This window comes from Nanorana parkeri, unplaced genomic scaffold (genome assembly GCF_000935625.1).
Source record: "Nanorana parkeri isolate BGI_ZX_2015 unplaced genomic scaffold, ASM93562v1 scaffold1129, whole genome shotgun sequence".
NCBI classification, from domain to species: domain Eukaryota; kingdom Metazoa; phylum Chordata; class Amphibia; order Anura; family Dicroglossidae; genus Nanorana; species Nanorana parkeri.
This window is the reverse complement of record NW_017307397.1, coordinates 18,601-46,273: the sequence shown is the minus strand read 5'-3', so window position 1 is coordinate 46,273 and position 27,673 is coordinate 18,601. Positions and strand designations below refer to the sequence as shown.

Here is a 27,673-nt window from a genome sequence, read left to right as displayed (position 1 = left end):
TATATATATATATATATATATGATATTAGGTGTTTAGAAGAAACATGGATGAGCTCAGATTATTGGAAGAACTAACCCATGATACAGTATTTGTAATATACACAAATTCCTCAAGATATGGCCACACTCGATAATCACAGGGCACAAATGCATATTTAAGATATGATGTTGATGACTTAAAGCTCAAGATGCTTATCTTCATTTCATCTGCTGTCCCAATGTGAACCTTATACCAACGCCCTTTGCCCCTTTATCCTTTCTACTTTTGATGTCAAATCAATGTTTACCCAACTGACACCTCTATGGAGAAAAACCTTTCTAGAAAGTAAGGCAATATATACAGTAGGTTTTAACTGAATGAGCAGCGCTAGAAATCAAAGCAAATCTACAACAATACCAATCATGAGAGTATAAAAGGTGACTCCAATCTACTGAAATTTAAACAAAGTTAGTCAAAAGCTGCTGTAATATAGACCCAGGGTCTAGGGGTCTAATAGATGAATATGAAATTAATATACAGCGCTAAAATTCTAGTGTGAATATTATAAATCAAAGTGGATAAACGAATTCAGGTGAATTCACCTGAAAGGACGGAGTACACAGCGATATCTCAGTGTTTGCTGACGATACCAAAATTGGGAGGGTAATAGAAACAGACCAAGATAGTGTAACATTGCAGGAGGACCTGGATAAAATAGGGGAGTGGACAACTATGTGGCAGATGAGGTTTAATGTCGATAAATGCAAAGTTATGCACTTTGGGAGGAATAATAGGCAAATGGGTTATACAATTATGGGTATGCCTCTAGGGAAGTCTGAAATGGAGAAAGATTTGGGGGTCATTGTAGACCACAAACTGAATAATAGATTACAGTGCCAGGTTGCTGTAAGCAAAGCTAGTAGAATCTTGTCCTGCATCAAGAAGGGAATGTTTTGCAGGGACAAGTCTATAATTTTGCCACTTTACACATCACTGGTTCGGCCTCACCTGGAGTATGCGGTGCAGTCTTGGGCACCGGTACACAGGAAGGATGTCCTTGAGCTGGAGGGAGTCCAGCGGACACGGCTACTAAATTTAAATATGTTCACGCTGGAAGTAAGGAGATTAAGGGGGGACATGATTTTCATGTACAAAATGTTCCATAGTCATAGTGACATTAACAACAAACTCTTCAAGATTAATTCCGTAACAAAGACTAGAGGACACCACCTGAAACTGGTAGAAAAAAAATTCAAACACAAGGGGCGAAGGGGGTTCTTCTCAGTTCGCGCGGTTAGGGTCTGGAACTCACTGCCACAAGCAGTGATTTCAGCTAATAGTGTGGAATCGTTCAAGATGCTTTTGGACGATTTCCTGAGAAACAGTAATATACAGGGGTACAGGTACTCCTAATAACGAGATGACACAGGGACCCATACACACACACACACACAATAGGTTGGACTTTATGGACATATGTCTTTATTCAACCTCAAATACTATGTAACTATGTAACTATATACGCCCATGTATCTGACATATAACAAAAGTGCTAAATAAATCAAGTCGGTCATAAGTGACAAAAAATCCTCTTCGTGAACAAAGTGTTGTTCATCCTATCATAAGTGACTATCCTAGGTGATCGAAATAAATAATTATTGATTAAGTGTTTCGTATAAGAGACTATAAGTGATGTGTCTCTGTGATGGAAAGAATGTAATCTCCGTGGTTTATTTGTGAAAAAATTCCAATTAAAGAAGTTTATAAAAACAACAAAAAGTCTCTGTGGTGTTTCAATCCGTTCCAGGTGATAAAGAAATATAACGCAATATTCCAAATGTTCGGTGATATACACACAATCCTTATTCTGGGGAGTGTATTGTGATCAATACATATCCCCTAAAAGTGAGTACTCACCACAGGTATCCGGCTGTAACAGACAGCCCCACACGTTGTATTTACCGGAGTAGATTGGTCCGGTGTATTTTGCCGGCACCTTCTCTACCGTCGGTTTCCCAGATAAAGAATAATCATTCACTCATGCAAAGAAAGAAAATTCCTTCATAGTGTAGCCATTTTAAAGGTGGTTTCGTCATCAACGACGTCCTCAGTGGAGCAGGTCTCTGCACGCGTTTCGTCATCAACGACGTCCTCAGGGGAGCAGGTCTCTGCACGCGTTTCGTCATCAATGACGTCCTATCGGGAGCAGGTCTCTGCATGCTTCCCTTAGGACGTTGTTGATGACGAAACGCGTAGGGGCGGGTCTTTCATACCAAATCTGACAGTTGCCGAACCGGTCGGACTTGTTTTATTGTCATTGGATTTTAAACTTACGAATAAACCACCTTTTAAAATGACTGATATGAATGTGCACTATGTAAAGCGCTGCATAAATTGTCGGCGCAAAATAAATACCTATAAATAAATATCACAATTCTAAAATACCCTAAAACCTACTGACTTAGCTTTTTCTCACACTTTCCAGTTGACCTTAAAGGATCACTCACCATGAATGAAACCTTTACAGCAGATCTTCTGGATACAACCTCACCAAAGTACCAAGCCATGCAGTCCAATATAACTCTGGCTGTAAGTATCAACCTAGGTTCTGAGAAGGTAAACAAGGCAAAAGATAAAATACGACAAAGGAAGGCTGAACTAAACTGGTAAATACACATTTGAAATACAGATATAGACGTTGGCTTACCTGCCAAAGTATATCTATTTCTGTCCATTCAGTCCTTACATTTATACAGTCTTTCCAGGCAGCAAATCCAGCCTGATGACATGACTTTTCTCTGCTGCAGTTAAACAACGCAGCTAGGTCACGTCTCTACCCCCAGCCTGTGGTTGGACATAAAAGAGCAGCAACTGACTGATGAGTTCTCTTCTCTGCTCTCTCCCCCTTTCAGCACAATCCTTGTAAACACATGTGCATACGGTAGACCTGATTGGCCCTAAGTACTGCCCCTTCCTCTCCCAGAGTGCTACTGTAGAGGGGATTGCAAGAGCCTAAAATCAGGTCAAAGTTAGGTATTTATTCTAGTTGCATTTTAAATACATGTAATGATGTCTTACAGAAGAACTCCGTCATTTAAAAAATTAGCCTTTGCAGTGGGGTCTCCCCACACTGTATGGGTTAAGTGCTTGTTAGGTTTAGGTCCCCGCAGCCTCCGTTCTCCCTGTGCTAATGCAGTCTAAGCACCGCTAACATCATCACGTACAATAGAAGTTAATTGACATGCATTAGATGTGAGGACACCGAGAGCGGAGGGGGAAAGAGGTGAGTGGCCGCGGCCGTGGGACCGAGGATCAAGTGAGAGCATCTTCTTTATTCTGGCCCCTAGACCAAAACACTTAAAGGGGTCAAAAAAAGGATGAACGCACTTAAGTTTAAGGTGCACTTATATTTTAAAAACTTAAAGGAGAACTATGAGGTGAGTGAAAATCACTCACCCTCATAGTTCGAGCCGACGTGTGACAATGAAACTGTCACAGGTCGGCTCAGTAGATCGGGAAGTGAGCGAATGCATGCCGTCACTCGCTCACTTCTCGATCATCTTCCTGCAGAGAGCCGTGACTGTCAGTCACTACTCCCTGCAGGGATCTCCCCCTCCCCCCATGCCCTGTCCGATCCTCCAGCGCTGACTGGAGGAACGGACGGGGGAGGGGGCAGGTACAGCTGGCAATGCCTCTAGATAAGCAGAGCCAGCTGTCACTCACGCAGCTGGGTGGATCTCAACAGTAATGTCAAGATCCGTCCCGGCTGCGGTGGTCTCAGTATACCGTGAGTGTAGCTCGCTATATACTGAGCTTTCGGTCACAGGAGCATGCTAGTACTGTATATGTCCTCCCGTGACCCTTAAGAGAACTATGGGGAAAAACACTTACTCCATAGTTCTCCTTTAAGTTACAGCATAGTACAACAACCAGCAAAATCAATTGCAGAAATCACTTGAAGAAAAGGACGGTGGAGCCCAATCAGGAAACCCCAAAATTGCAGCAGTATTTTGGCAGTAGTCTCACTGCTCCAACCTTCTTAGCTAGCACACAGCAATAGCAGGTTGGGAGTTTTCTAGAATAAAAAAGGTTCTGGTCAACGTTTTATCTTTAGGCATTGTCAAACCTTCAGAAGTAGCAAGAATCTCAAATATCACTAACATAGGGGTAGGTCATTGCTGCAATGTTCCCGCCGCAAAGGGACCTGAGACGGCTGTTACCACCCTCCTTACTGCCCCGCCAAACCACTTTCATGTACTTCAGAATGCCCAGGTATTCTGAAATCATCCTCTTTCAAGATAATGGTCCTAACCCTTTGCCCGGTATTTTTGATAATAGCGGTCATCAGCGGCTTCTGAGCCGCTGATGACAGCTATTAATTTAAAGGGGACAGTCTGCTGAACAGTTATACTATAAGCTGATGGTCGCTAAAGCGACCATCAGCTTATAGTAGAACTGTAAATGCCAGGTCCGTATGGCATACTGACCTGGCCAGCTGGAAGCACTTTTGTAGGTCCGTATGCCATACGTCCTTGGCAGCGAAAGGGTTAACAAATCAAGGGCAAATGATCATATATGATTCCAATGCTCCCTTGTTCTGTTCAGATGTATTTAATTCACCAATTCTGAGCTAAGTTCCCAAGAGTGACAATGTTATATATTTTTTTGTCTCCTATCACTCAGATAGAAGAGGTGTTCTAATCCCGCTCCACTCTATCCATAACTAAAGAAAAAAAAAGTTTTGGCTTCAGCTGTACTATAGAGAAAAATAAATCAGCCACGTTTTGTACTTTATAATCATTATTTGTTACATTTGTTCTTTTTATCAGCTTCTAAATGCTTATGCGAAGAATTGCAATCCTTTGTCTGTGGCAGTGCACGGATTCAGGTAACAAACCATGCATTCCAAAATTATTATACAAAAATAAGTATGAATACACATGTATGCTAAATATATCTGTTCATATATCCAGTCCAGGAAGTGTGATAGCCAATTACAAGATGTCGCTGTCGGGTCTGGTTACTGCCACACAACTGAAAGCTACCAATACTCTGGTTGCTCAATCTCTCTCCAGTGTCATATCATCACAACTATCAACAGCAGGTAATCATTTCACTCTTTTATAGTATGAAAAGATCTGCCCCTTGACACGTTTCGTCACCTGACGTCTTCTGAAGGTTAACAGATCATTGTCTAGTAAGCGGCCCTGAGAGACAACTTTCTCTCTCAGGTCTGCTCCTCTGCTCAGTGGGTGGGGTTACAATTGGTAGTCTGCTATTGGCTATTATGAATTAAGATAGCCAATAGTTTTGTCTAGGACGCAAAATAGTCTAGGACTGGCCCTGTTGACACTACAGTATTTTTACAAATCAGCACTTCCACATTTACTGTCACATTTAATATGTCTCACAACAGGAAGATCCATATACAAGATCAGAAGGGGAAACACATAGAACGAGAAAATGGGAAAAAAATATAAATAGAACTGAAGTCAAAACCTTTTTTGGGGGCTAGAGTAAGGAAGGGTAATAACACCTGTCAGTATTTGTTTGACATCAGTGTCCCATTTGGGAGATTTCCCTTTACTTCCTCTTTGACATCCAGAACAGGAAGTGAGTAGAAATCCCTCCAAAGACAGGAAAATCCCTGCTGGTCGGCAAAGTCACCAGAACTAATGTCTCCATTGGAGGATTTCCCATCTATTCCAGTTCTGATGAAAACCCCAAATTTGGTATTTTCTTTTACTTTAAATTATAACATTCACCAGGACAAATAGAGAGGGTGAATGTCCCTAACGGGGACACAGACAGCGATAAAAACCTGATGGGGGTTCTAATCCATCTCCACTCTATCCAAAACTAAAAAGCTTGGGCTTCAGTTGCCCTTTAGGTCTTATCCTAAATTATGAAAACGTCCATTGTTAGGTTATTGGAGAGTTAGCAGTGATTGGCAATGCAATCTAAGCAACTGCTGAGAAGAGATTAAGTCAAAGAGCGAAAACTGGTAAATAAGCGTAACCAATTGGATTGCTTTTACCTTTACATTTGCAGGAGTGGTTACTATTCAACCCACATACTTGGAAGTGAAATTTGAAGACCCCATCCAGCTGCTCTGCCATATAAATGGAACCATGACATTTGTGAACTGGACCCTCACCACCGCTAATGTTACCAACATGGTGTTTGGTGCCGGAGGAAATGTGCATGTGTCGACTCAGCAACTGTCCGGCTCAACTGTCTCCGTCCTTACAATCGCCAAGGCCAATCAGTGGTGGAAAGGTCAGTAACTTTAACCCTAAAGCTTGGTGTTGAAGCCTAAAGTCCCAGCAGATGAAGGATCTAAGGCGGGGATGTGGGACCAGATGCTGCTTAGGTTACCAAAATATGTAGGTAAAGCATATGTAAACCCTAACACACAATGTAATACGAGGGGAGGCCAATAGGTTCTTACCCTCACTAAGATCCAGATGTGCTAGGGATCTGAAATTTAGTCCACTGATTCTTCCTTCTCTACATACCCGCCTCCTATGGAACATCTGTGGAACAGACCTTTAATACCATCTAGGTAGAAGTATGCACATTTGGAGGAAAACCATCTATCAACTTCAGTAATGATAGTCTCATCATTGTGGAAACGTCTTCCCCGTAAATGTTTCTTCAGATTTGGAAACAGGAAGAAGTCTGAAGGTGCTAGGTCAGGTGAGTAAGGTGGATGGGGCAGAGATTCATAGCCACAATCGCGAACAAAGGTGACAGTTTCTGCAGCTCGATGTCCAGGTGCATTGTCAGCTAGCAGCAACACACCTTTTGATAGCATGACACCTACTCCATTTCCATTGGCTCTAACTATAATTCACCACGACCTACAAAAACAAAAATTGGCATGCATATTACTAAGATATCCACCTATAAACCTGCAAACGTTCAGATCCCTCGCACATCTAGATCATGCTGAGGGTAAGAACTTATTGGCCTCCTCTCGTACTGTATAATACAACTTACCATTCCTGAGATGTGGCTGCAATAGTTCTCTTTTTTCTTTTTACCTGGTAATTCTGTAATTTACACATTTTTGTCCCTTCACGTCAACATTTTTTTCTCCTCTGTATCTATGCCATAGTTGCCACGCAGGCTGGACTTCAAATATGTCTGCCTTTGTTTCTCTCTACATTAGATGGTAGATTGATGGGACTGGCAGTTTACACAAGGACACTGCATTTCTAGCAAGATCAACAGGTATTCTGTACTTGCTGATAATGTTTTAAGCCTGAAAAGTAGAAATGAATGCAGCCACCACATGGAAGGATTGGTAATCTGCAATATATACAATATTTGCTTTTACACAGAGTTTTCACAGCTGCTATCTCAGGATTGCTAAAGAAACACTTCACATAATGCCCAAACACGCTCACTCAACACATTCCGCCATGCAGCTGTGCAACCCAAATAATTATGTGTAGCCCGAAGCCCACAAAGGAATTGAGCCCTCCTAGCGTGTCTAGGGTACACTGTTCAATAGCTGCCCCAAAGCGCCCACTGGTCCACCAGTGGAAACGAATTGGCTGACTTCCACGCTGCTGGTTTTTTGTCTGCAATAAATATATTTTAAGCAGAGCTCAAGGAATTAACAAAATTGACCCTTGCAGTGGGGCTACCCTACACCGCAAGGGTTAACTGCTTGCTTTGGTCTAGGGGCTGGAAAGATTTACTCACCTGATCCTGTGGCAGTCAGCGCTCACCTCTCCTCCCGTCCACACCAGCTGTGGTATGCCCCTCAGCATTCTCAACATCCTCACGTCTAATGCAGTTCAATGAACCTGCATTAGACGTAATTATATCAGTGGGGATTAGACGCCGAAGCCCTTGGGATAGAAGAGGCAGAGCTGACCGGTCTAGCAGCCAAGCGGGGTCGAGGGTCAGGTAAGTATATTTTCTTTAATTCACCCCCAAGGCAAAAATGAGACGGTAACCCTTACAGTGCAGAGGTAGCTCCACTGCAAGGGTTCATTTTCCTAATTCCTGGAGTTTTTATTTAAAAACTTTGGGAAAAGAGGGTTAGGGTACAGGACACACATTGTCTTGCAGACTCCATAAAAGAGACAAAAAGTGGTAACAACCTTCACAGATAAAGAACCTTTAGACCAACCTGGCATTCTGTGAGTAGAACTCCTGACTGTAAGATACTGAATATTGCAGCCACCAGCTCCTTGGGGAGAAATCACCAAAATTCACTCAAGAACCAAGCTTCTACCCAGCTATGCAGGCTCTTTATTCAGCTGAAGTTACTCCATGGCATCTTCATCCCCCAGGCTTCACATACTAGGCCTCATACCCAGGCTTCTGTCTGTGCACATGGTTACCCTCCTTAGACAGCAGGCCTAGGAGGGTCAACATCCTTCCCCCAGGCTGGAGGCCAAGGGAAAAATTTACTTCCCAAGGTCACTCCCAAATATTTGTACCCCTCTCCCAGCCTGTACCATTGGCAATAAACTTCCTAGTAGTTGGTCCTAGCTCTGATTAGTGCAGCCTCCCACACTATTGCAAGGGACACTCCCCAGCAGCAGGTAAAAGCAAACAATCACCAGAGCTTAGGAAAGACTTCAGAAAGCATAACTATCAATCACAGTCAGAATGACTATAGCCCGACAGCTTCTAAATTTAAATAGACACTTCTACTTAGGACGGGGTGGCTATAGGTGGCACACCCAATCATGAACCTCAATTCACTCAGCCTGTACATGCATCACATGTCATACTCATGACAGAGCTGATATCAATGGGTCGGTAGGCTGTCATAGGTCAGGCAGCAGGCAACTTATATTTTTTCTGGGCTCCTCATTTCCTCCTCATCATTCCTCCCCCCTATTGCACTGTAGCTGCCTTCAATACTGTTGCATTCTACATCTCTACATTTTGTGCCTGATGTTAGAACGCAGTGCTTTCCGGCTCTAGTATACTCTACCACTCTGCAGAATTACTGTGGGAGAGGATGGAGTAGACCCTGATCCACCATGTGGTAACCCAACAGAATTGCCCTACTGATCAATAATACTATATGTGTAGTACCTGAAATGGGCCAATTCCCCTTAAATCTCCTAAAATTTTAAACATTACCAATTCCTGCAGGTCACCTTGTCAGCTAGGAATTCATTTTTGCTGGCGTTTGGTTGAATTGAACCAGACACTTTATGGAACAACTGTTAGAAACCAGACACTCAGCATACAGTGTTTACTGCAATTTGTATGTGATCCCTAACAAAGCAAAATGTACTGTTCTTGGTAAGACTCACGTGTGATGTTCACAACAACAAAAAATCTCAAGGTGCCAGGATAAGGAAGTCATTGGGTTCAGAGTGGACACACATCAAATAATAATTAATATCCTATAAAGACTCTGCCAGGGATGAAAACCCTCTAATTTTCACAAGTCCATTTTTTGCTCACCTTCTGAGCTTGATATACTCACCACTGCATGATTCTTATGGTTCACATGGGGCTCTGTGTGTGTGTGTGTGTGTGGTGCACTTATGCCCCTACTTGCACATAGTGAACAGTGGGCCAGCTTCACATTGGGTCTGCAGCAGGTGTGTACGATGTTTAGGAGCAGATAGAAGACCATTCTCAGATGGATAACTCAACATATGAAAAAATCCAGCTTGCACATTGGGTTACAGGAAGTATTCCTTACAAACAAATGCCTGTATTTCATTATGGTTTAATTTATGTTACAATATAAAGCACAGAAGCTCTGGAGACTTTGTTTTATATATAAACACCAAGGTACCAAATTAATTTCCCATTTCAGATGATTAATAATAATTCATTAGCAGAAACGAATGGTTTGTTTTGTTCCAGGGACCTATGCCTGCCAGTTCTCCAATGATAGCCTGGTGCACGAGGCCATGGCAGTAGTCAATGTCAGCTTCCTTCCAATTGAGATCACCATCAACCCACTACAGAAGAGCCTCACTGCCCAGGACAGATCTCGGCTACAATTGGAGTGTTGTGTGCCCTATGACGACGAGAACTATAATGTCACCTGGACATATGACAACGTAGCACTGGCTGCATTACCTGGTTAGTAATTTATGTGACATTTACTGTTATCCAGAACATCACCCCACCTAGGTGATGTTCTGTATGGGAGGAGCATACAAATGTCATGACTCTGCACCCTACATTAATCAGCTCAGCATCTATTCCTGGACAGTACACTCTAGTGAGGCTTTTAGCAAGGGAAAAGCCTATATAAATGGTCTTCATGACTTTTGTTCAGGTGAACAAGTCTACAGGTGGTTAAGACGTTAGTAAGAAGATGGCAATGTGCATAGGTTGTACCTGACTGGCAATAATAGATCATCAGTGGATCAGAAGAACATGATTGGTCACAATGTCCTACATGGGAGATATCGAATAATTCTACTTCACAGCCTCCAAGCGGAGCCGGCAGGAATCAGGTGTGTCCATGAGCGCCAGAATGCAGTCACACGGACCAGCTGTATTGCATGGCCTATTGTATTGGTTGAGTAAATCATTATTTTTCATGGCACCGCAGCAGTATGAGCACAACTACATTTTTGTATCCTTTGGAAAGTAATGTGGACATCATTGTTGTATTAAAGTGTATATATATTCAAAACTTTTCTTTGTTCTATTTTTGGATAAGGTAGGCAAGACCCCTGTCAAGGTTTTTTTGCCATCTCCCCCCTCACTCAGCCCCCCAATGAGATGTTGCCTCATTATGGGAAAGCCCCTGCTGACTGCTATGGCCTGACATAAAGCTCCTTGTTTTGTTTAATCCTTCCACATGCAGGAGGAATTACTCAAATAGGAAGTATATTTTACACATAAGGCCTCATTCACATGGCTAATTAGGGCTGTGCACCAGGAAGGATCAGTGTGTGTGCTATCAGCCGCAAACAGGAAACCTGAAATCAATTACGGGGTGACAGGGGGTTTCAGCTATCAACACCTGTTTGCCTCTATTTACACATCCATCGGCTGCATGCAGCTAGGGACAGATGAGTGGCCCTGGACAGTGGTGTATTTTGGTTTTGTGCTGCCTCAAGGCAAGACTAAAGTTGGGCACAACTCCGCAATCTAAATTTCCACCAACCCTTCCTGTTTAACCCCTTGAAGACCAGGTGTTTAGACCCCCTTCCTGGCCAGGCCATTTTTCAGTATTCAGCGCTGCGGTACTTTGACTGACGTTTATTCCGTCATGCAGCGCTGTACTGAAATGAATTTTATACCATTTTTTGGGGACAGATAGAGCTTTCTTTTGGTGGTATTTATTCACCGCTGCGGGGTTTTATTTTTTACTATATTTCAGAAAAATTACTGAAGATTTTGGAAAATACAAGTTTTTTTTTACATTATGTTAGGAAGAAATTATTATTACCCAATTTTTTTGTAAAATATAAAAGACGGGGTCACATCGGGTAAATAGACACCAAACATGTCGTGCTTAAAAATTGCACGCACCCGCGAAATTGCAAAAAACTACCATACCCAGAATTGACCATAGGTGACACTTTAAAAGCTTTCACCGCTCATCAGTTTAGTGTTATCAGTGATTGGTGGCCCTAAAATTATTGCTTTCACTGCGACGTTCGCGGAGATATGTAACATGTGCGGCATAATGGGCACAATCGTCGTTTTCGCACGTATGCGCACCCAACGCTTGTTTGCATGCGTGCATGTATGGGTGGGGGCTTTTAAAAAAAATTTGTTTGTTTTTATTCTTTTTTATGTGTAATGTTAAAAAGTTTTTGGAAACTTAATTTTTTTTTCCTATTTTGTTTTTTTCACTTAACTTTATTGCTATCAGATAGGGGGCTAAGAAACCCCCCTATGTGATAGCAAAAGATGTGGCAGGGCCTCTTTATGGAGACATCAGGGGTCTCCAAGACCCTTAATGTCACCTAGGACCCCCCTGAAGAAGCTGATGAAGCAGAGATCTGCTTCATCAGCTTCTCTCCAGCGTCTGAAGCTGTGTCGGTTCTGTGGTGGGCTGTGTGGGGTCTATGGTGGGCTTTGTGGGGTCTCAGGTGGGTTGTGCGGGGTCTATGGTGGGCTGTGCGGGGTCTATGGTAGACTGTGCGGGGTCTCAGGTGGGCTGTGTAGGGTTCCTCTCCCTGCACACATGTGCTGCTTCTTTTACCTGCAGCCCTAAGTGGCATCAGTACCCCTGAAGCTCCCAGCCTCCCCCCGGGACATCCCACCATCAGATCGCATGCTATGGCCAGCCCCGAGCCGCACGCTGCTTCTCCTACACCTGCTATACGGAGCCGACCAGGCAGCATCTCTCTGTCTGATTCTGTGTAGCCCAGTCAGCCCGGCTTGCCTCACTGGTTTGGGGGCGGTGTATTTGCTGCCCCTCTGGAAAGTGCCGCCCAAGGCAAATACATAATTTGCCTTGCAGTGGGTACGCCCCTGGTCCTGGACTCAAACTGTGTGCGTTCACAGCGGCTCATCTGTCCCAAGTCGTATGTTATCGCTGGACGTGCACATACATACTAACAGCCAGAGACAGCTGCAGCCTGTCAGCCCGTCATTGATTTCAGGCTTCCTCTGTTCGGCTGATAGTACACATCTGTCATCCCAGCCGCATCAATCTTTGGCGTTGTTGGGCTCGAATCAGCCATGTGAATGAGGCATTAATAGATGTGATTCTTCTGACTTTAAATTTGGGTTATATTTTAGGTGTAAGTGACATTTAGTGCTGTCATTCTTTATGTGCCCCTGAGACCTTGTGATGGAGTTGGGTTGAAGTATTATATAGTAGATGTGATTAAAATAAGTGCCTTCAAATTGCTGTTTTGTGTCTCATTTTACATTACATAAAATTTATATAAAATGTCTCGTATACATTTTATATGTGTGGGTTATGGGCATAGGATGTTTATGTTGGGTGACATGAAAATGTATTTAATGAATAAAGCACATGATATGCAGTTGTGGGATCCTGTTGGAACGATTTTGGGGTATACTTGGGGCACAGAATAAATTTGGAACTCTTCTTCTTCTTCTTGGCAGTTTGGGGGACGTTTTCCAGGTGTTACACGTTGGTTCCTCCTCGCCCTACTAACGACACTAACTACACCTGCACCTTCATAAACAAGGCTGGCCAGCAGAAATCAAATTCAATTTCTGTGACTGTGATACAAGGTACGTGCATTAAATGTACATGGAGCAAACCAACACCCCATACTGATAGCTCAGAAAAAAATTAGGCTGAGGCACCCCAAAATGCCAAGGAGATCAAACAAACTCAATATTGGCAAGAAAAAATTAATTCCCATAAAAGACAAACAAAAACAAAATTAAGAATAAAGTTACTTTTTTTTTTTTTTAAAGTGACGGTTGTTTTCAGTGGAGTCCAATGAGATTTGAAAATGACAGTCACATGGCTAAATGAGAGAGTCCTATCCTTGTGTAAAAGCTTTGTGAATTGAGTTCAGTGTCCCTGGTGCAAATCAGTACTATCCTTGTCGCACTCCTTACCGATATGTCCCTTGTAGTGGGGGGTGCTCGCAGTGACTGCGGATGGTGCCGCGATTGTCAGCAAAATTGTAGAAATGTCACCAGCACACCAGTCCTTTTAAGATAGCAAAAGCTTCATATATTGAAGTTTTTTGTCATATGACCAAACAAACGCTTTCGGGACCGCACAGGGTCCCTTCATCAGGCTTTAGCATTGACGATGAAGCCTGCTAAAGGGACTCTACAATCCTGGTGCAAATCAGACACGCAGAGTACTTACCCAACACGCTGCCCCTGATATATAGTTTGACTTTATAAAGTAACAGTTTAACGGTGCAGAAGTTTGCAGTGATGGATGTTTTTGTTTTTACCCTAGCGGCAGATCTATATTGCAGCGTCAATGTGAGCGGCGGTGTTATCTGGAACGTGACGAGAGCAGGGATGTCTGCATCAGCAGTCTGTCCTCTGGGAAAATCAGGATTCGTAACCCGGGACTGCTCGACAGACGGAGTGTGGCTCAGTGTGCAAGATAACTGTATCAGCGAGCAAATACAGGCTGCACTAAACAGTGTTCAGGTAACACCCAGCACAGAGGACTGATTATAGCTCTGTATATGAAATGTATTAATGAAAAATATGACACCTGGAAGGGATAAGCAGAGATATTTTGGCAAAATTGGGGGAATTTCTGGGGGAATTTCTCCGAAGCAGTTTTGCTCATTGAGCACTTAGGTGGAATTAGCTTTGAAATGTTTCTTATTATTTATTATGTTGTTAACCTAGAGGGTAGTTTTGGGTAAATTTAGGGTGATTTAATTTGATTTAATTTGGTGTACTTTGGTGTCCTTTGCACTGGTCCGGGATACTTTAAAGAATCTTCTATAACCCTATGAAGCCATTTAAAGGGAAACTGAACTCTGGAAGCTGTGCCCGAAAGAAGGCAGGCAAAGGGCAAAGGACTGGTCACCAACATTACTTGTGGTCTCCCTGATCTTACCCATTACTGACCTACCATGCCTTATTCTGCACGGTGGGACACCCTGGGCAGCAATGCCTCTCCATTTGTCCATCTTCCTATTATTGCCCATGCCTCGGATCATACATTTCTGGGCAGGCTTCCACAAGTTCTACAAAGAATTCGGTGTCCACTTCAGCCATCATGGTTCCTATCTTCACAAATCTCTCTCTCCAGAGAAGCAGAAAGTCCAGGGGTGGTGAGATCATCCAAACCAGCCAAAGAAAAATGTTTTTTTTTTCACATTGCGTTGAGTTCCAGTGCGTTTTTGACGCGTTTGTATGCGTTCCGGTGCCTTCCAGACTAGACAAAATGTGACACGCAGTATTTTTCTTGTCTGGTCTGGAACTGACTGTGATGGTGTGAACTGAGGACAAGAAGAGCACAGGGAAACATTGGGATGCATTTTAAGTCCAGAAACAATCTGGTCTGGTCTGGAGGTGATCTGGAGGTGGTGTGAATGGGCCCTAAAAACCACCAAAAATATCTTGATTTCCTCTTTCCTATTTATTTCAAGGCATTTTCCCAAAATGGTGAATCAACCTCCTAATCTTTGCCAAAAATGTAGCTGCTTGTATTGTGAAGTTATCTTAGGCTAGGTTCACACCTAGGCGATGGAGCTGATGAGGTGTTTTCGTGCGGTTGTCGCGCATTTCTGTTTGTGCAATTCTCAATACATCCAGGTGTCTATGGGACCCAAATCGTGCGACAACTGCTCGAAAATAGCTCCTGCACCTTTTTGCAGGTGATTTCTACCCCAGGACAAATCGCAAAGGTGTGAACAGCTTACATAGACTTGAATGCAAATCTCTGTTTTGTGCGATATTGCACGGCTAAATCGCCTAGGTGTAAACCTAGCCTTAAAGACCCTGAGGCCCCGTGCAGACCTAAGCAATCCGGGATCGCGCGGTCCTGCATGGCGCAGCAATCGCAGAAAAAAAACGCGCAATCCGCCCAGTGCGACTGGGGCGCCATTAGAAAATAATGGCACCCACAGCGCGATTGGTGCACACCTAGGTGACTCCTGACCTTGCGGCAATCCACGCGGAATCGTGCACGATTGCCGCGCAGTGAGGTGTCGCCTAGGTGTGCACCGGCCCATAAAGATCACAACAAAGACTCTAAGGTAGGTTTCAGCCATTTTAGAGCTTTGAAACACCTACTGTGTGTTTATATTAGAGGGCTGTCAGGCTGCCTAGATACTCTTCTCATAGAAAATAGCTAAGATTTCAGTTCCTGTGTTGTGAAATTTGAAAAGGAGTTTCTCCACAGTGCTTATAGATACAGAGATGAAGGCGGGCTTGATTTAGCATGCTTTATTTGCTTGTTTAGAATCTGTAAATACTTTGGGGTGTATGATCCAGACGCAGGATCACTTTGAATTCATTTGCTTTCTTGCACTTTACAGGCCCTGGAGCAAGGTCTTGGAAATGCTCAGGTTAAAGTTCCAGATATTATCCAACAGATGTCCAATAGCAGTGGGACGTTTGTTAGTAATGAGGCAGAGGTGTCAGCTGTAGTGAACATCCTGGGATCCATCTCCAACATAGCAGCCTCCCAGAACAGCACATTCGACACAAGAGTTGTAACGGTAATTGGTCAATCTTTACTACCATGCCATGTGTCACGTTAGAAGACATGACTGTGCAGTAGGATGAGTCAGTGCATTTTCTCATGAACATTCTATCTAGTGCATGTATGAGCTTGCAGTGGATTGCATGCCTTGTCAGTTGGATAATAATTAGTCAAGGGTGGGAGATTAGATTCTCCTATACAGTGTCATGTTCTACCATTCCGTTAAAATGTGCCCAATGTGTGGCAAACCAAAAATCAACTAGCTTATTTCTGGCAGCCACTCACTTATTAAGATAGTTGCAATATTGTTCTCTTAGGCCTCATTTAGATGGACGCCTGAGGGGTGGTAAATTCAAAAGGTTGATAGCCGATTTTAGGCACCCTCGCTGCAAAGTTAACATTGCAACTGGACTGTGCAGTATACATTGCCACGGTGCAGCACAAAATATACAGGCAATCCCCGGGTTACGAACAAGATAGGGACTGTAGGTTTGTTCTTAAGTTGAATTTGTATGCAAGTTGGCACAGATACATTTGTTAAGTGTAACTCCAGCCAAAATATTTTTTTTGGTTTTGGATATCATACGGAAAGGATAACCCCCTGTTAAGTTTGTTTTGCTGTGTGTGTCCCTGTTCAGAAGATTTCACCTCACTTTCTGTCCCTGTGACAATTGGATTTTGAAAATTATGGGTTGTCGCGGAAACAAGAATTGGTGATAAAGCTTCAGTGGAGACAGGAGTGAATTTCCCTTCCTTGGGGTAGATTTCCTTTCACTTCCTGTTGTCTCAAGGACATGAAGTGAGATTAAATCTTTCTAATGAAGATACAGACAGCAGTAGAAACCTCACAGTGACCTGAAAGAAGAGGTGGGGACCTGTAGTTCAAAGAATACCTGCTGGAAAAATAGTATTCAGGATGACAGTATTGCCTTCTAAACCCCAAATAGCCACTGCTCTACCACAAATTGATAGTCAGAGGGCAGTCCATTTAAACAAGGACTAAATGTGCAATCCCTGAACTCATATGTTAGAAATAATGTCTGCACCTTTTTTAAAGTTATTGCTAAACAACAGGCAAATATAAATACACAAATAATGCAGCACTGTGTTCATCAATACATCTTTAAAGTATTTTTGTTAAAATTGAAGCTTTGTAAGTACCTGAATTGGAATCAGCCTCTTGCAATGATCTGTACAGTAGCACTGTCCAGTTACAGGCTGGGGAAAGACAAGGCCCGTAAGCAGGACCAGATTTACTCAGGGCCGGAAAACAACTGCATGTCCCAAGCATCGGGAGATTCCACACCCCTGCCTCCTCTCTGCTCCCTGCTGGCCTTGGAGGCCTTGTGGGAAATCCGGCCCTGCCAGTAAGTGTTATTCAACTATAGCAGATAGAAATCCAGTCTTGTGTCCTGCCAGGCAGGGCTGTGCTGTGTGGGAGAGCTGTGTAATCTAAGGACTGAATGGACAGGAATACAAATCATTTGGTGGGTAAAACAGCTCCCATATATATATATATATTGTAAACATGGCTTCTTGTGTTTCCTTGCAGAAGTTCCTCACGCTTGCCAGCAACCTCACAGATCCCGGCTGTTCCTCATTGTGGAGGAGCTCGAAAAGTCCACCAGCTTCCAAAGTCCTGCAGTCTGTGGAAACCTTCAGCCAGCTCCTGAAAACAGAAAATGAAAGCTTTGAGATTGACCTTGAAAATATCCACTTGAAGGGCAGTTTTTTTGAGCAAGGAAGAGTGGGCGAAGACTATGCAAAGACTTTTGCCCTTCATCTTGGGGTGAGCATGTCAATAGATAAGCAGACAATATCATCGCTCCTTAAACAACAGGACTTCAAGATCACTAGCGTGGTCTTCAGCACCATTGGAAACCTCTTACCGAGTATGTTTGGTAAGAGCAATGATTCACAGCTAAACAGCATTGTGCAGACTACCTCTATAAAGCTGTCAGATTCAAGCTATGTTTCGTCCAATATCCAAATGTCCTTCATAGTAAATACATCTGAAGCAAGGTATTCTCAGCACTGTGTGTTCTGGGACTTCTCTCTACCAGGTATTGGTGGGTCTTGGTCAGATGCTGGATGTACATCAAGGGTTGACACTAATACCACCTTCTGCAGTTGCAGCCACTTAACCTCTTTTGCTGTATTAATGTCAATCAATGTGGAACCTTTGATGCTAATTGAGGAAATTACTTATGCTGGTCTTGGGGTTTCCATACTCTCCCTTTGCATCTGTATCTTCATTGAAGGCTTTGTGTGGAAGACGGTTACAAGGACCAACATCTCCTATTTCCGACACATCTCTCTAATAAACATTGCAGTGTCCTTGCTCTGTGCAGACGTGTTCTTCTTGTCGTCCGCCTTTCCATTGGTGATCACCAAGCATTTGATCTGCCTGTCGATAACATTCCTAAACCACTTTTTCTACCTGGCCCTTTTCTTCTGGACCTTCGCCCAAAGTGTAATGCTTCTCCACCAGCTACTCTTTGTGTTCCACCATCTACGAAAGACGGTTTTTGTCTCTCTCTCATTCACTGCTGGCTATTTTTTCCCAGCCGTTATTGCCGCTGGCACACTCTTGTATTATTACCCAAAAGGCAAGTACCGCCATGAAAAATTGTGCTGGTTGAACCCAGAAAGTGGAGCTATCTATGCCTTTGCAGTTCCAGCTGGATCCATTATTATGTTTAACTTCCTTACGCTGTTGGTAGTGATAGCCAAGTTGTCTCGACCATCGGTTTCGGAAGCGACCCAACCAGATGAAAGGGAAACTGCTAAGAGCATCATGAAGGCCGTCGTGGTATTAACGCCCGTCTTTGGGTTGACCTGGGCTTTTGGGTTTGCCTTGTTAACGGATCTTGACAATATGACAAGACAAGTTTTCACCTATGGATTTGCTGGGATGAATGCTTTTCAGGTAAGATACTATCCCTAAAAAAATAACTAATATGATTTATTTTGCATTTCAAAACATTAGTGTTATTATTATTATTATTATTATTATTATTATTATACAGGATTTATATAGCGCCAGTTTATATAGCGTAGCTATAGTTCGCCAGTTTGCGTAGCGCTTTACAATATAATTAGAGGGGGGTTGGGGATGGAAGCCAGTGCAGGGATTGACAGAGGGGGGTGGAGGATGTAAGCCAGTGCAGGGATTGGCAGAGGGGGGTTGCAGACACTGAGCGGTTGGTTAGGTGGATGAGTCTAGCAGCTGCATTCATTATAGACTGAAGGGGGTATGGTCTGTGTAGAGGTAGGCCAATGAGGAGGGAGTTGCAATAGTCAGGTGTTTAAAGTAGATCCAAACCCTAACTGAATGACATTTGCTGAAGCACTTTGTATCATAAACAATTGCCATTGCTTTTCTTAGAGCTGCTGATGTCCTCCAGCCTCGTTCAGCCACTTGCTGTCTACATGCACTCACGCTAGCATCAACCACACATCAATGCTGATTCCTGATAGTCACAATGGTGAATCATGTCTGTAGAGTGTGTCGGCACAGATGATTGTAGTCTCAACCAGGGGTGCATGTGACAGGGTGACAATGCAGGAGCACAATCATGAGACAATTGCCACCCTCTAACAGGATGTACCTAAGCATGGCTTTTTATGGCAGTATCAGCAGGTATTCTTTTATGAAAGCTGCAGAGTTAAAAAGTTTGAGAACAACTTTTAAAATTACATGTTGCATGTTAATGAACACATTATAGCTTATTTAATATTTTAGTGATTGTGTTTAAATCTACTAGATAATAAAATAAACTTTCAAATTTAAATTATTATATGTTTGCAGTCCATGCCCCCAGTAGTTGGATCACTGGTCTATTTTACACAAAAAAAACATTTTGTAAATTTAAAGTTTTATTTGTTGAAAGCCTCTGTGCACACTGCTCCTGACTTTTGTCTATTTCATTCATTGAATTTCACTTCAAATCATGGAGGCTCAGCATCACATGGGGCATTAACTAGGGTGGTCTGCCTGGGAACACCCACTCCTCAACCAACACATTTTATTTGCTTTGGATAAAGCTAGGACATGAACGATCTGTACGTTCCCCCATCACTTCTTGACCTGGTACAGTACAGAAAGCAAGGATAAAACTCCCCAATAAGGAGAGCAGGGAAGGGATTAAACATTTTTCAGGTATTAACTGCTCCTTGCTTTGTCATTGGCAAATGTCCCCTCACTTCCTGTCTTGGAGACAGGTGGTTATCGGGACCAGAAGTAAGGAAATCTCACCACTGGCCCTGTACTCTTTCTTCTGTCCCCTGAAAGCTTTGGCCATTCCCAACCACCTTGTGTGGCCCAATGAATTCTCTTCACTGTTTCTAACCTCTTTCTCCTGTCCTCTGTGAGTTTTGTATGTTCCCACCTGCCTTTGGGTGACCCAGCTTCTCCTGTTACATTCTCCATAATATAACATTTTAAACATTTGTAAGGGATGGTGGGAAACTCTCATTTTGGGCAAAAAAAGTATGCAGGCCAAGCAACTTAGAGGATAGATCTCGCCAATAGAGTTTTCGAGAGATATAAGAAACTGTCAGGTATCATAAAATCTCCAATATCAGTTTTGGGTTGACTAACCTTTTAATGTGCCAACCGGTTACTGATATATTTTTACCTTTTCACAGGGCTTCTTCATATTTTTGACTTGCATCACAGAAAAAAAGGTAAGCTTGACATATTCACCAATGGATAAAGATATTCATTTGTAGAAATAATGTACCAGATATTTAATGCTGTTTTTCCATTTTAATGCAGTCCCATATATACATACAGTATATATATATATATATATAGTGCAATATAAATGGGTATATAATGTATATATATACAGTGAAATGATGAGGTCCCTGTAGGAATAAAGACAATAAAGACATAAGTCCATCAAGTCCAACCTATTGTGTGTGTGTATTTATGTTTGAGCTGGTGTGTGCGTGTGTATGAGTCCATGTGTGATTTTGCTCTTAGGAGTACCTGTACCCCTGTATGTTACGGTCTCCAAGGAACTCATCCAGGAGTTTCTTGAATGATTACACACTCTTCGCTGAAATCACTCCCTGCGGCAGCGAGTTTCAGACCCTAACCGCTCTAACTGTGAAGCACCCCTTGCGCCCTTTGTGTTGAAATTTTTTTTCCACCAATTTGTGGTGGTGACCTCTGGTCTTTGTTACGGCACTAACCGTAAAGAGTTTGTTAATAATGTTGCTGTCACCATTGAACGGTTTATACAAGAAAATCACGTCCCCCCTTAATCTCCTAACCTCCAAAGAGAACATAATTTTAACAACCCTGTTTAATAGTTCAGGTCCTCCAACCCCTTAATGAGTTTGGTTGCCCTCCGCTGGACTTTTTCTAGCTCAAGGACATCTTTTCTGAGTACCGGTGACCAAAACTGGACTGCGTACTCCAGATGAGGCCGAACCAATGATCTGTAAAGTGGCAAAATTATAGACTTGTCCCTGCTATACATTCCCTTCTTAATGCAAGACAGGACTCTGCTTTCTTTGTTTTCAGCAACCTGGCACTGCGAGCTGTTCTTCAATCTGCGGTCTATAATGACCCCCAAATGCTTCTCCGTTTCTGACTTCCCTAGTGACACACCCATATGTGTATAGTCCATTTGCCTATTTTTAACTCCAAAGTGCATTACTTTGCATTTATCGACATTGAACTTCATCTGCCATACAATCTTTGAAGACATGTACAATAAACATAACATTTCACTGACAAAATGGAAGCAGTGTTGAAAAACATTTTGAATATAGGATTGCAGGTTGGAGGTGTGAGTCTACAGAAACAGACCAGACCAGTTTTCTATTTTCATGAGTGTTTTAGTGAATCCGCAGGAAAAAAACTCACCATAGTTAAAGGGTTTCCAAGACTGGAGATGCATCTCAACTAAAATCCAAGCAGCTTCTAGTCTTTTGGTTGTCTTCCGTAAAGCAATCCTCATGCGACTAAACATGCGTTCAAGTGGTCAATTATTTTAGGTGTGAAATGAAGAAATAGGACAAAAGCCAAACTTCCTTGTCTATGTGTTGGAACTGTGTTGAGTAATGGTGCCCAATGCAGTCCAACAGGGCTGGTGTGAACGAGACCTAGATATCTTTTTTGAAGGTATGATGCTTTGACACATGCATGGCTGTCTTCCTATCATTGAACAGATATAAGTCACCAGTTAGTAGCAATATTGCAATGTAACTGTTGTTCTATCTACATTTAGGTGCGGGAGGTGCTCTTCAACAAGAGATCCTTGGCTGTAAGTTTCCAGTCTTGTTTTATTTGTAAAGTTGAGTATGGAATAAGGATGTGTTTTTCAATGTCAGAGCTATAAGAATTGCAGCAGGGAACCGAATGTTCCATATGTTGGATAAGTTGACTGCTCAGAGGCTGGACGTTGGAGTACATTTAGCAAGTACTGTACACGCTTATTTCTGCATGTTCTCCTGGGGTTTCTAGGAGACATAGGGGGTGATTTACTAACCTAAACACACACACACACACACACCAGGTGTGTGTGATTTTCACACAGCAAAACGTATTTATCAACCAAAAAGTCTCTAAAAGCATATTTCCACTAATGCCATATATGGAAAAATCATGCACATGATGCATATATAATGCTGCTTCACAGTTTAGACAAAAATGGTTAGCTCATGCATTTACATTCCTTGCATTCATCAACGCAAGCAACACAACATAGAGCTAATTTACCCAACATCACCTTGGAATTCATTCAGGGCTTTGCACAACACACCTGCTGGGTGTGTACACATTACAAAGGTGTTTAGATTCCACCCATAGATCATGCTGGGAGGGAACACACTGCAGAGGTGTATACACATTCGTGGTGTGTTTATAAGGTTAGTAAATCAACCCCATAGTCTCACTATGAATGAATATATGCCTTTCTTTGAGTATTGCTTTAATTGCCAAACAGAGCTACACATAGCATCTCCATTCTGTGGTTAAAAGACTGCTGGGATGCAGGAATCATCTCTTAGTTCCATGTTATTTTTGTAGAGTGGTGCCTGTTTCTGCTCGGGACACTTTCAGTAATTGACTGACCACTACAATAGAGTGTGCTTTAAAGTCCTTTTTACTTCACCAGATGGATCACGGCATGAGGGGCTTCATAAGTAATAGAATAAGTACTTTTCTTATGCAGGATTCAGAGTGTCATTTAGCCTTTTGCTTGAGATAATATGAGATACAAAACATGGCCTGGCTGTGTTTTTTTTCTGATACTGTTCCCACTCTGTTTTATGGTGGATGTATTGGAATGTGGAATAAAAAGAAGAGTTCCTTGTGAAGTGCCTGATGCTGTTCCTTCTTTTAGAGTCAAAGTGATGCACCCCAGAGATGGTATTTTGAGGTGGATCGGTAAAGCACACTAGAGAAAGGATAGCTCTCCTGAAATGTCCTTAGTGCTATGTATGCCTTCCTGTCCTGGTGAAGACTACTACATCCATTTCTTGCCCTGGTGTCAAAAGGAAAGGGAAAACATTTGACTAGGTTTATGCTTCAAAGCCCAACTCCAAATCTAAGAACCTTACCAGGTCTAGAGCAGTGAACATGCCATAACCTCCATGTATGCAGGCTCTCTTCTGCATGTTAAAAACGACTTCACTTGAAACAAACTGTATCCCATTGCACCCATGACTGGAAAAAAAAGCCCAAAAAAGCAGGGTGACAGTGACAGCAGATGCCTGCGCAAAACACATACAAATTTAGATAGAAAGTCACTCGCACTCCAATGCAATGCCATGTCAATCTTTTTTTTTTTTTATAAATTCTTTTATTTGACAAGTTTTCAAAATGACATGCAAAGGTATCGAGCAGGGTATACAACTCCCATCGTAAAAGGAGTGGACGCAGCCACCGTACATATACACTACAACAACCCTAAGGCATATATACCTATATAAAGCCCTCAATGACATTATAAAAGCCTGTGTTCGGACAGGACTTCAGACCATTGGGGGGCGGGGGGGGGTCTTGTGCAAGTCCACAGTGGGCGCCTAAACATCTGAAGAGTCATCAGTGGGAGGAGAGGAACCGGACCATCTCATTAGGTGCAGTCCCACTCGTGCCTAGTGCGCAGAACACCCATCCGTGATTTAACTTGGGTAGATGAACTATTGTTGCCTCACAGGCGTCATGTCAATTGGGCAGGTAAGTATTTACATACATTAGGTGGGGTTGTATGGGAATATGAAAGAGGGGAAAGCTGAGGGGATAGGTAGGAAGGGGGGAGGAAGGGACCCAGAAAGAGAGGATACAAGAGGTGGGGTGGGGTGGGAAATCGGGGATCCTATAATGTAGTCTCAAACTACACACCATGTAGTCTCAAACCAAGAGATCTAGATATTCTTGTGTAGAGGTAAACTCATCCCACCAGAACCAGGTAGTACTGGACCGGACTCCAGTCCCCTTGAAGGAACTAGTAAGGTCAAGTCAATCTTTATATTGACAGAGGTAGGGTAGCATCTTACAGCTACACTACCTCAGTCAATAAAAAGGTTGACTTGGCATTGCATTGGAGTGCGTGTGACTTATTATCTAAATTTAAAAGCGACTTCATGTACATGTCTGAGTAGTAGTGTTCCCTCTGTAGTTTTGGGCTGCTACGCATGTAAGTGCTGCAGGTTTCACAGACCTCAGCATTGCTGGTCATCTCTCCATCCTCTTCTTCTCCTGGCCAATCACAAAATTAAGCCTGAGGCCATTTGCTTTGTGAATGGCCATGAACAGAGGCGGTTGAAGACTCGACCACTGATCTAGGGTCTGTGAGACCTGCAGCGATTACACCTATAGCAGCCCAGAAGCTTAGTGGGCGCTGTACCAACTGGAAATGAAAATACATTTGGTTTTAACACTCGGAGAGCCTACGTGAATGAAGGTTTGCAGCTGAGGCTCATGCTCGTTTGCTGCTCTAAACCTGGCAAGGTTCTCCTGTCTGGATTTGGACTTTAAGTACTGTAACAAGGACACTCTGGTGGGGCCCTGAACACATCCCAGCACACACTTCCAGGAGGGATGTACACAGGTGCACAATCAGGTGCTGGTCACCACCAAAGCATGGACCCAGGAATGGAGATTTCTTCCCACCCAGAGCTCTAAGAAATCTCCTGGCTCCAGGATCCCAACCTTGATCCAGAAAACCCAGAAAGAACTGAAAAGGCAGTTCTCTCCTGGTACCAGTAATGTCTTCCTGGAGCCACTCAGCCCCTCTGGCTGAGAACCCTGGGTGACTTTGAGGCCACCTAACACCGTGGTATTGCCTCACAATGCCACAGTACACATTTGTGACTTCTTCCTGCCTATTTCAGAAATATCCAAATACATATGGTAAAAGTCTATAGTACATAAAACAGCTCTATAAATACTGGCTGGTACTGTTATTATACTAATAGAAAGCTGTTTTTTTTTATTCCACAGAAAACCTCCACGGCCACAACAATGTCATCTTCTGAGGCTCCCAGTAAGACCAGATAAAGAAGAAGTGATGATAACTGAGAGTCCAGTGTATTGTAATCTTAATAAATGTGTTCTGTTGCATTCATCAAGACTAAAGGATGTTTCTGTATTGCTTATACTAGCCAATCAGAATCAGGTTATCTTTCCTCTGATGCATGTTAGAAAGTTAAACCTAAAATTATCTGGTGTATATTTGTGTGTGTGATCGTACATGTACTTGTACACTTAAAGGGAATGTATCGTCTTTTCATTGATTAATGATCTACTTGTAAAAGAGATCAGTTTGATGTAAATAATTATATTTGTTAATGTTTAAAAAAAAAAATCCTTTATATAATATGTAATTCTATATGTACATGGGGGCAGCCGTGTTTGCTCATTACATATTTAGTTGGTGCTTCCTTCCTATGCAACTACACAATAGTTGAGCTATACTTAGGGTTGCCACCTTTTCTTCAAGCGAAACCCGAACACTCTAGCGACACGCAAACATTTTTGGGGGGGAGAATGAGTCGTGGCTTATTCATATGTAAATATCACAGTTGAGACTATTTTCAGTGGGGGGGCTGTAGCCCCTATCTTCATTTTGGTTGCCCCTGTCTGCCTGACATCTTGTGTCCGGGTTTCTGCTGCCATGAAACCCGGACACAGCATTCAAAACCCGAACTGTCCAGGTGAATCCTGGACAGGTGGCAACCCTAGCTATACTGCTCCTCTCCTTACAGTGCAAACCTGTGGATTACTCAACTCATTGAAAACAATGCACTTCTTGTATGACTGATATCTTATATGATGAGCTGCTTAAGTGTATGCCTGGGCACAAAAATTCTCTCTGCGATGTATGCACATTATGTCTCCCTAAAAGTGCTGCAAGAACTGAAAAATACCTGTTGAGCTACCAGAAATCTAGTGTGCTCCTAATTTCCTGTAGTGAGATGACAACACAGTGCTTCTACTGCACTGAAATCCCAAGCAGCGTTGTCAGATCTGTCCAAGTTATCGTCTACTGGACCACACAGATCACCTCCCCTTTATGTTATTGAGATAAGGAGAAGTCTTGCCGTCATTACTGTATGGCTAATGTTGGAGCCATGTGCTCCAAAACTTTGCTTATACCTTGAACAATAAATGGCCCTTTTTGGAGCTTATGATGTGTTGGTCTGATTCAAGTTCTCAAGATTCTTGAAACATCAACTTTTCTTCGCTGCATCACTCACCTTGTTGTGCGGAAAACCATTTGATGTGCGCAGTTTCCCTTTTCTACATTTCGATGCTGTCATAAAACTCGGCATCCCCTGACTCTTTCTAGTCCATTTTTATCCTAATGTTTCCAATGAAATGCATAATTCAGCAAAAAGTTGCCAAAAGGGAAGTAGGTACTGAGTGGTGTAACTATAGCCATAGCAGCCCAGGCGGCTGCTATGGGTCCTGAGGGTGGAAGGGGGCCCCATTAGGCTGTTGAGGCAAATGAAACATAGAACATGTGAAGATAATACATTACCGTATCTTTAAAAATAGGTCAAGGCAACAGGACTTGCTGCATTTTTCTTGAAGACGTTTCACTGGTCATCTGGCCAGCTTTCTCAAAAGCTGTATCATTAGGGGTTGGAGTGGTTGCAGTTGACGACAACCCTGTAAAGTCTACAGTGTAGAGACAACTTCACATGTACAAGAGGAGTCCTTGGGATCTTGGTATCATTACATACAGCTCAGAGAGAGGTCATCAGGGGGCAGTCCATGAACTCATCGCACTCAAAACCACTGTTCCATGTAAAAGACGGGTGCTGCGGCAGTCGACGGAGGGCAACCGTCTATAATCACAGAATAACATAGACACCGGCACTCCAAGTAATGAATCAATGGCGTCTGTTTATTGACGCATGAGACATAGCAGAATGCATCAAAAAGCATTGCTGTTATCTATGTTATTCTGGTGTCTATGTTATTCTGAGGTCATCAGGGAGGCCTGCATCTCATTTTTGCTATGGAGCCCTGTGATCTGTAGTTATGGCCCTGCAGGTACTATGACGGAATTACAATGGAGCATTCTGTTACCTTTTCTGGTTTCTTCTATTTTCATAAGGACCACAATTGAGTTGCTAAAATAAAATATATA

General features: G+C 42.8%; 1 protein-coding gene across 1 annotated transcript in view; it reads left to right on the top strand.

The window, feature by feature from the left end:
* Positions 1-25,575, top strand: part of ADGRF3 (adhesion G protein-coupled receptor F3) — a 40,519-nt gene extending 14,944 nt beyond the window's left edge. The window contains exons 8-19 of the mRNA XM_018568038.1: positions 2,466-2,569; positions 4,810-4,868; positions 4,954-5,084; positions 6,032-6,259; positions 9,836-10,057; positions 13,019-13,150; positions 13,842-14,041; positions 15,889-16,071; positions 17,608-18,984; positions 20,706-20,744; positions 22,301-22,336; positions 25,519-25,575. Of these exons, the coding sequence (XP_018423540.1) occupies positions 2,466-2,569; positions 4,810-4,868; positions 4,954-5,084; positions 6,032-6,259; positions 9,836-10,057; positions 13,019-13,150; positions 13,842-14,041; positions 15,889-16,071; positions 17,608-18,984; positions 20,706-20,744; positions 22,301-22,336; positions 25,519-25,575 (2,768 nt within the window). The remainder of the gene's footprint in view (positions 1-2,465; positions 2,570-4,809; positions 4,869-4,953; positions 5,085-6,031; positions 6,260-9,835; positions 10,058-13,018; positions 13,151-13,841; positions 14,042-15,888; positions 16,072-17,607; positions 18,985-20,705; positions 20,745-22,300; positions 22,337-25,518) is intronic.
* The last annotated feature ends 2,098 nt before the right edge of the window (positions 25,576-27,673 follow it).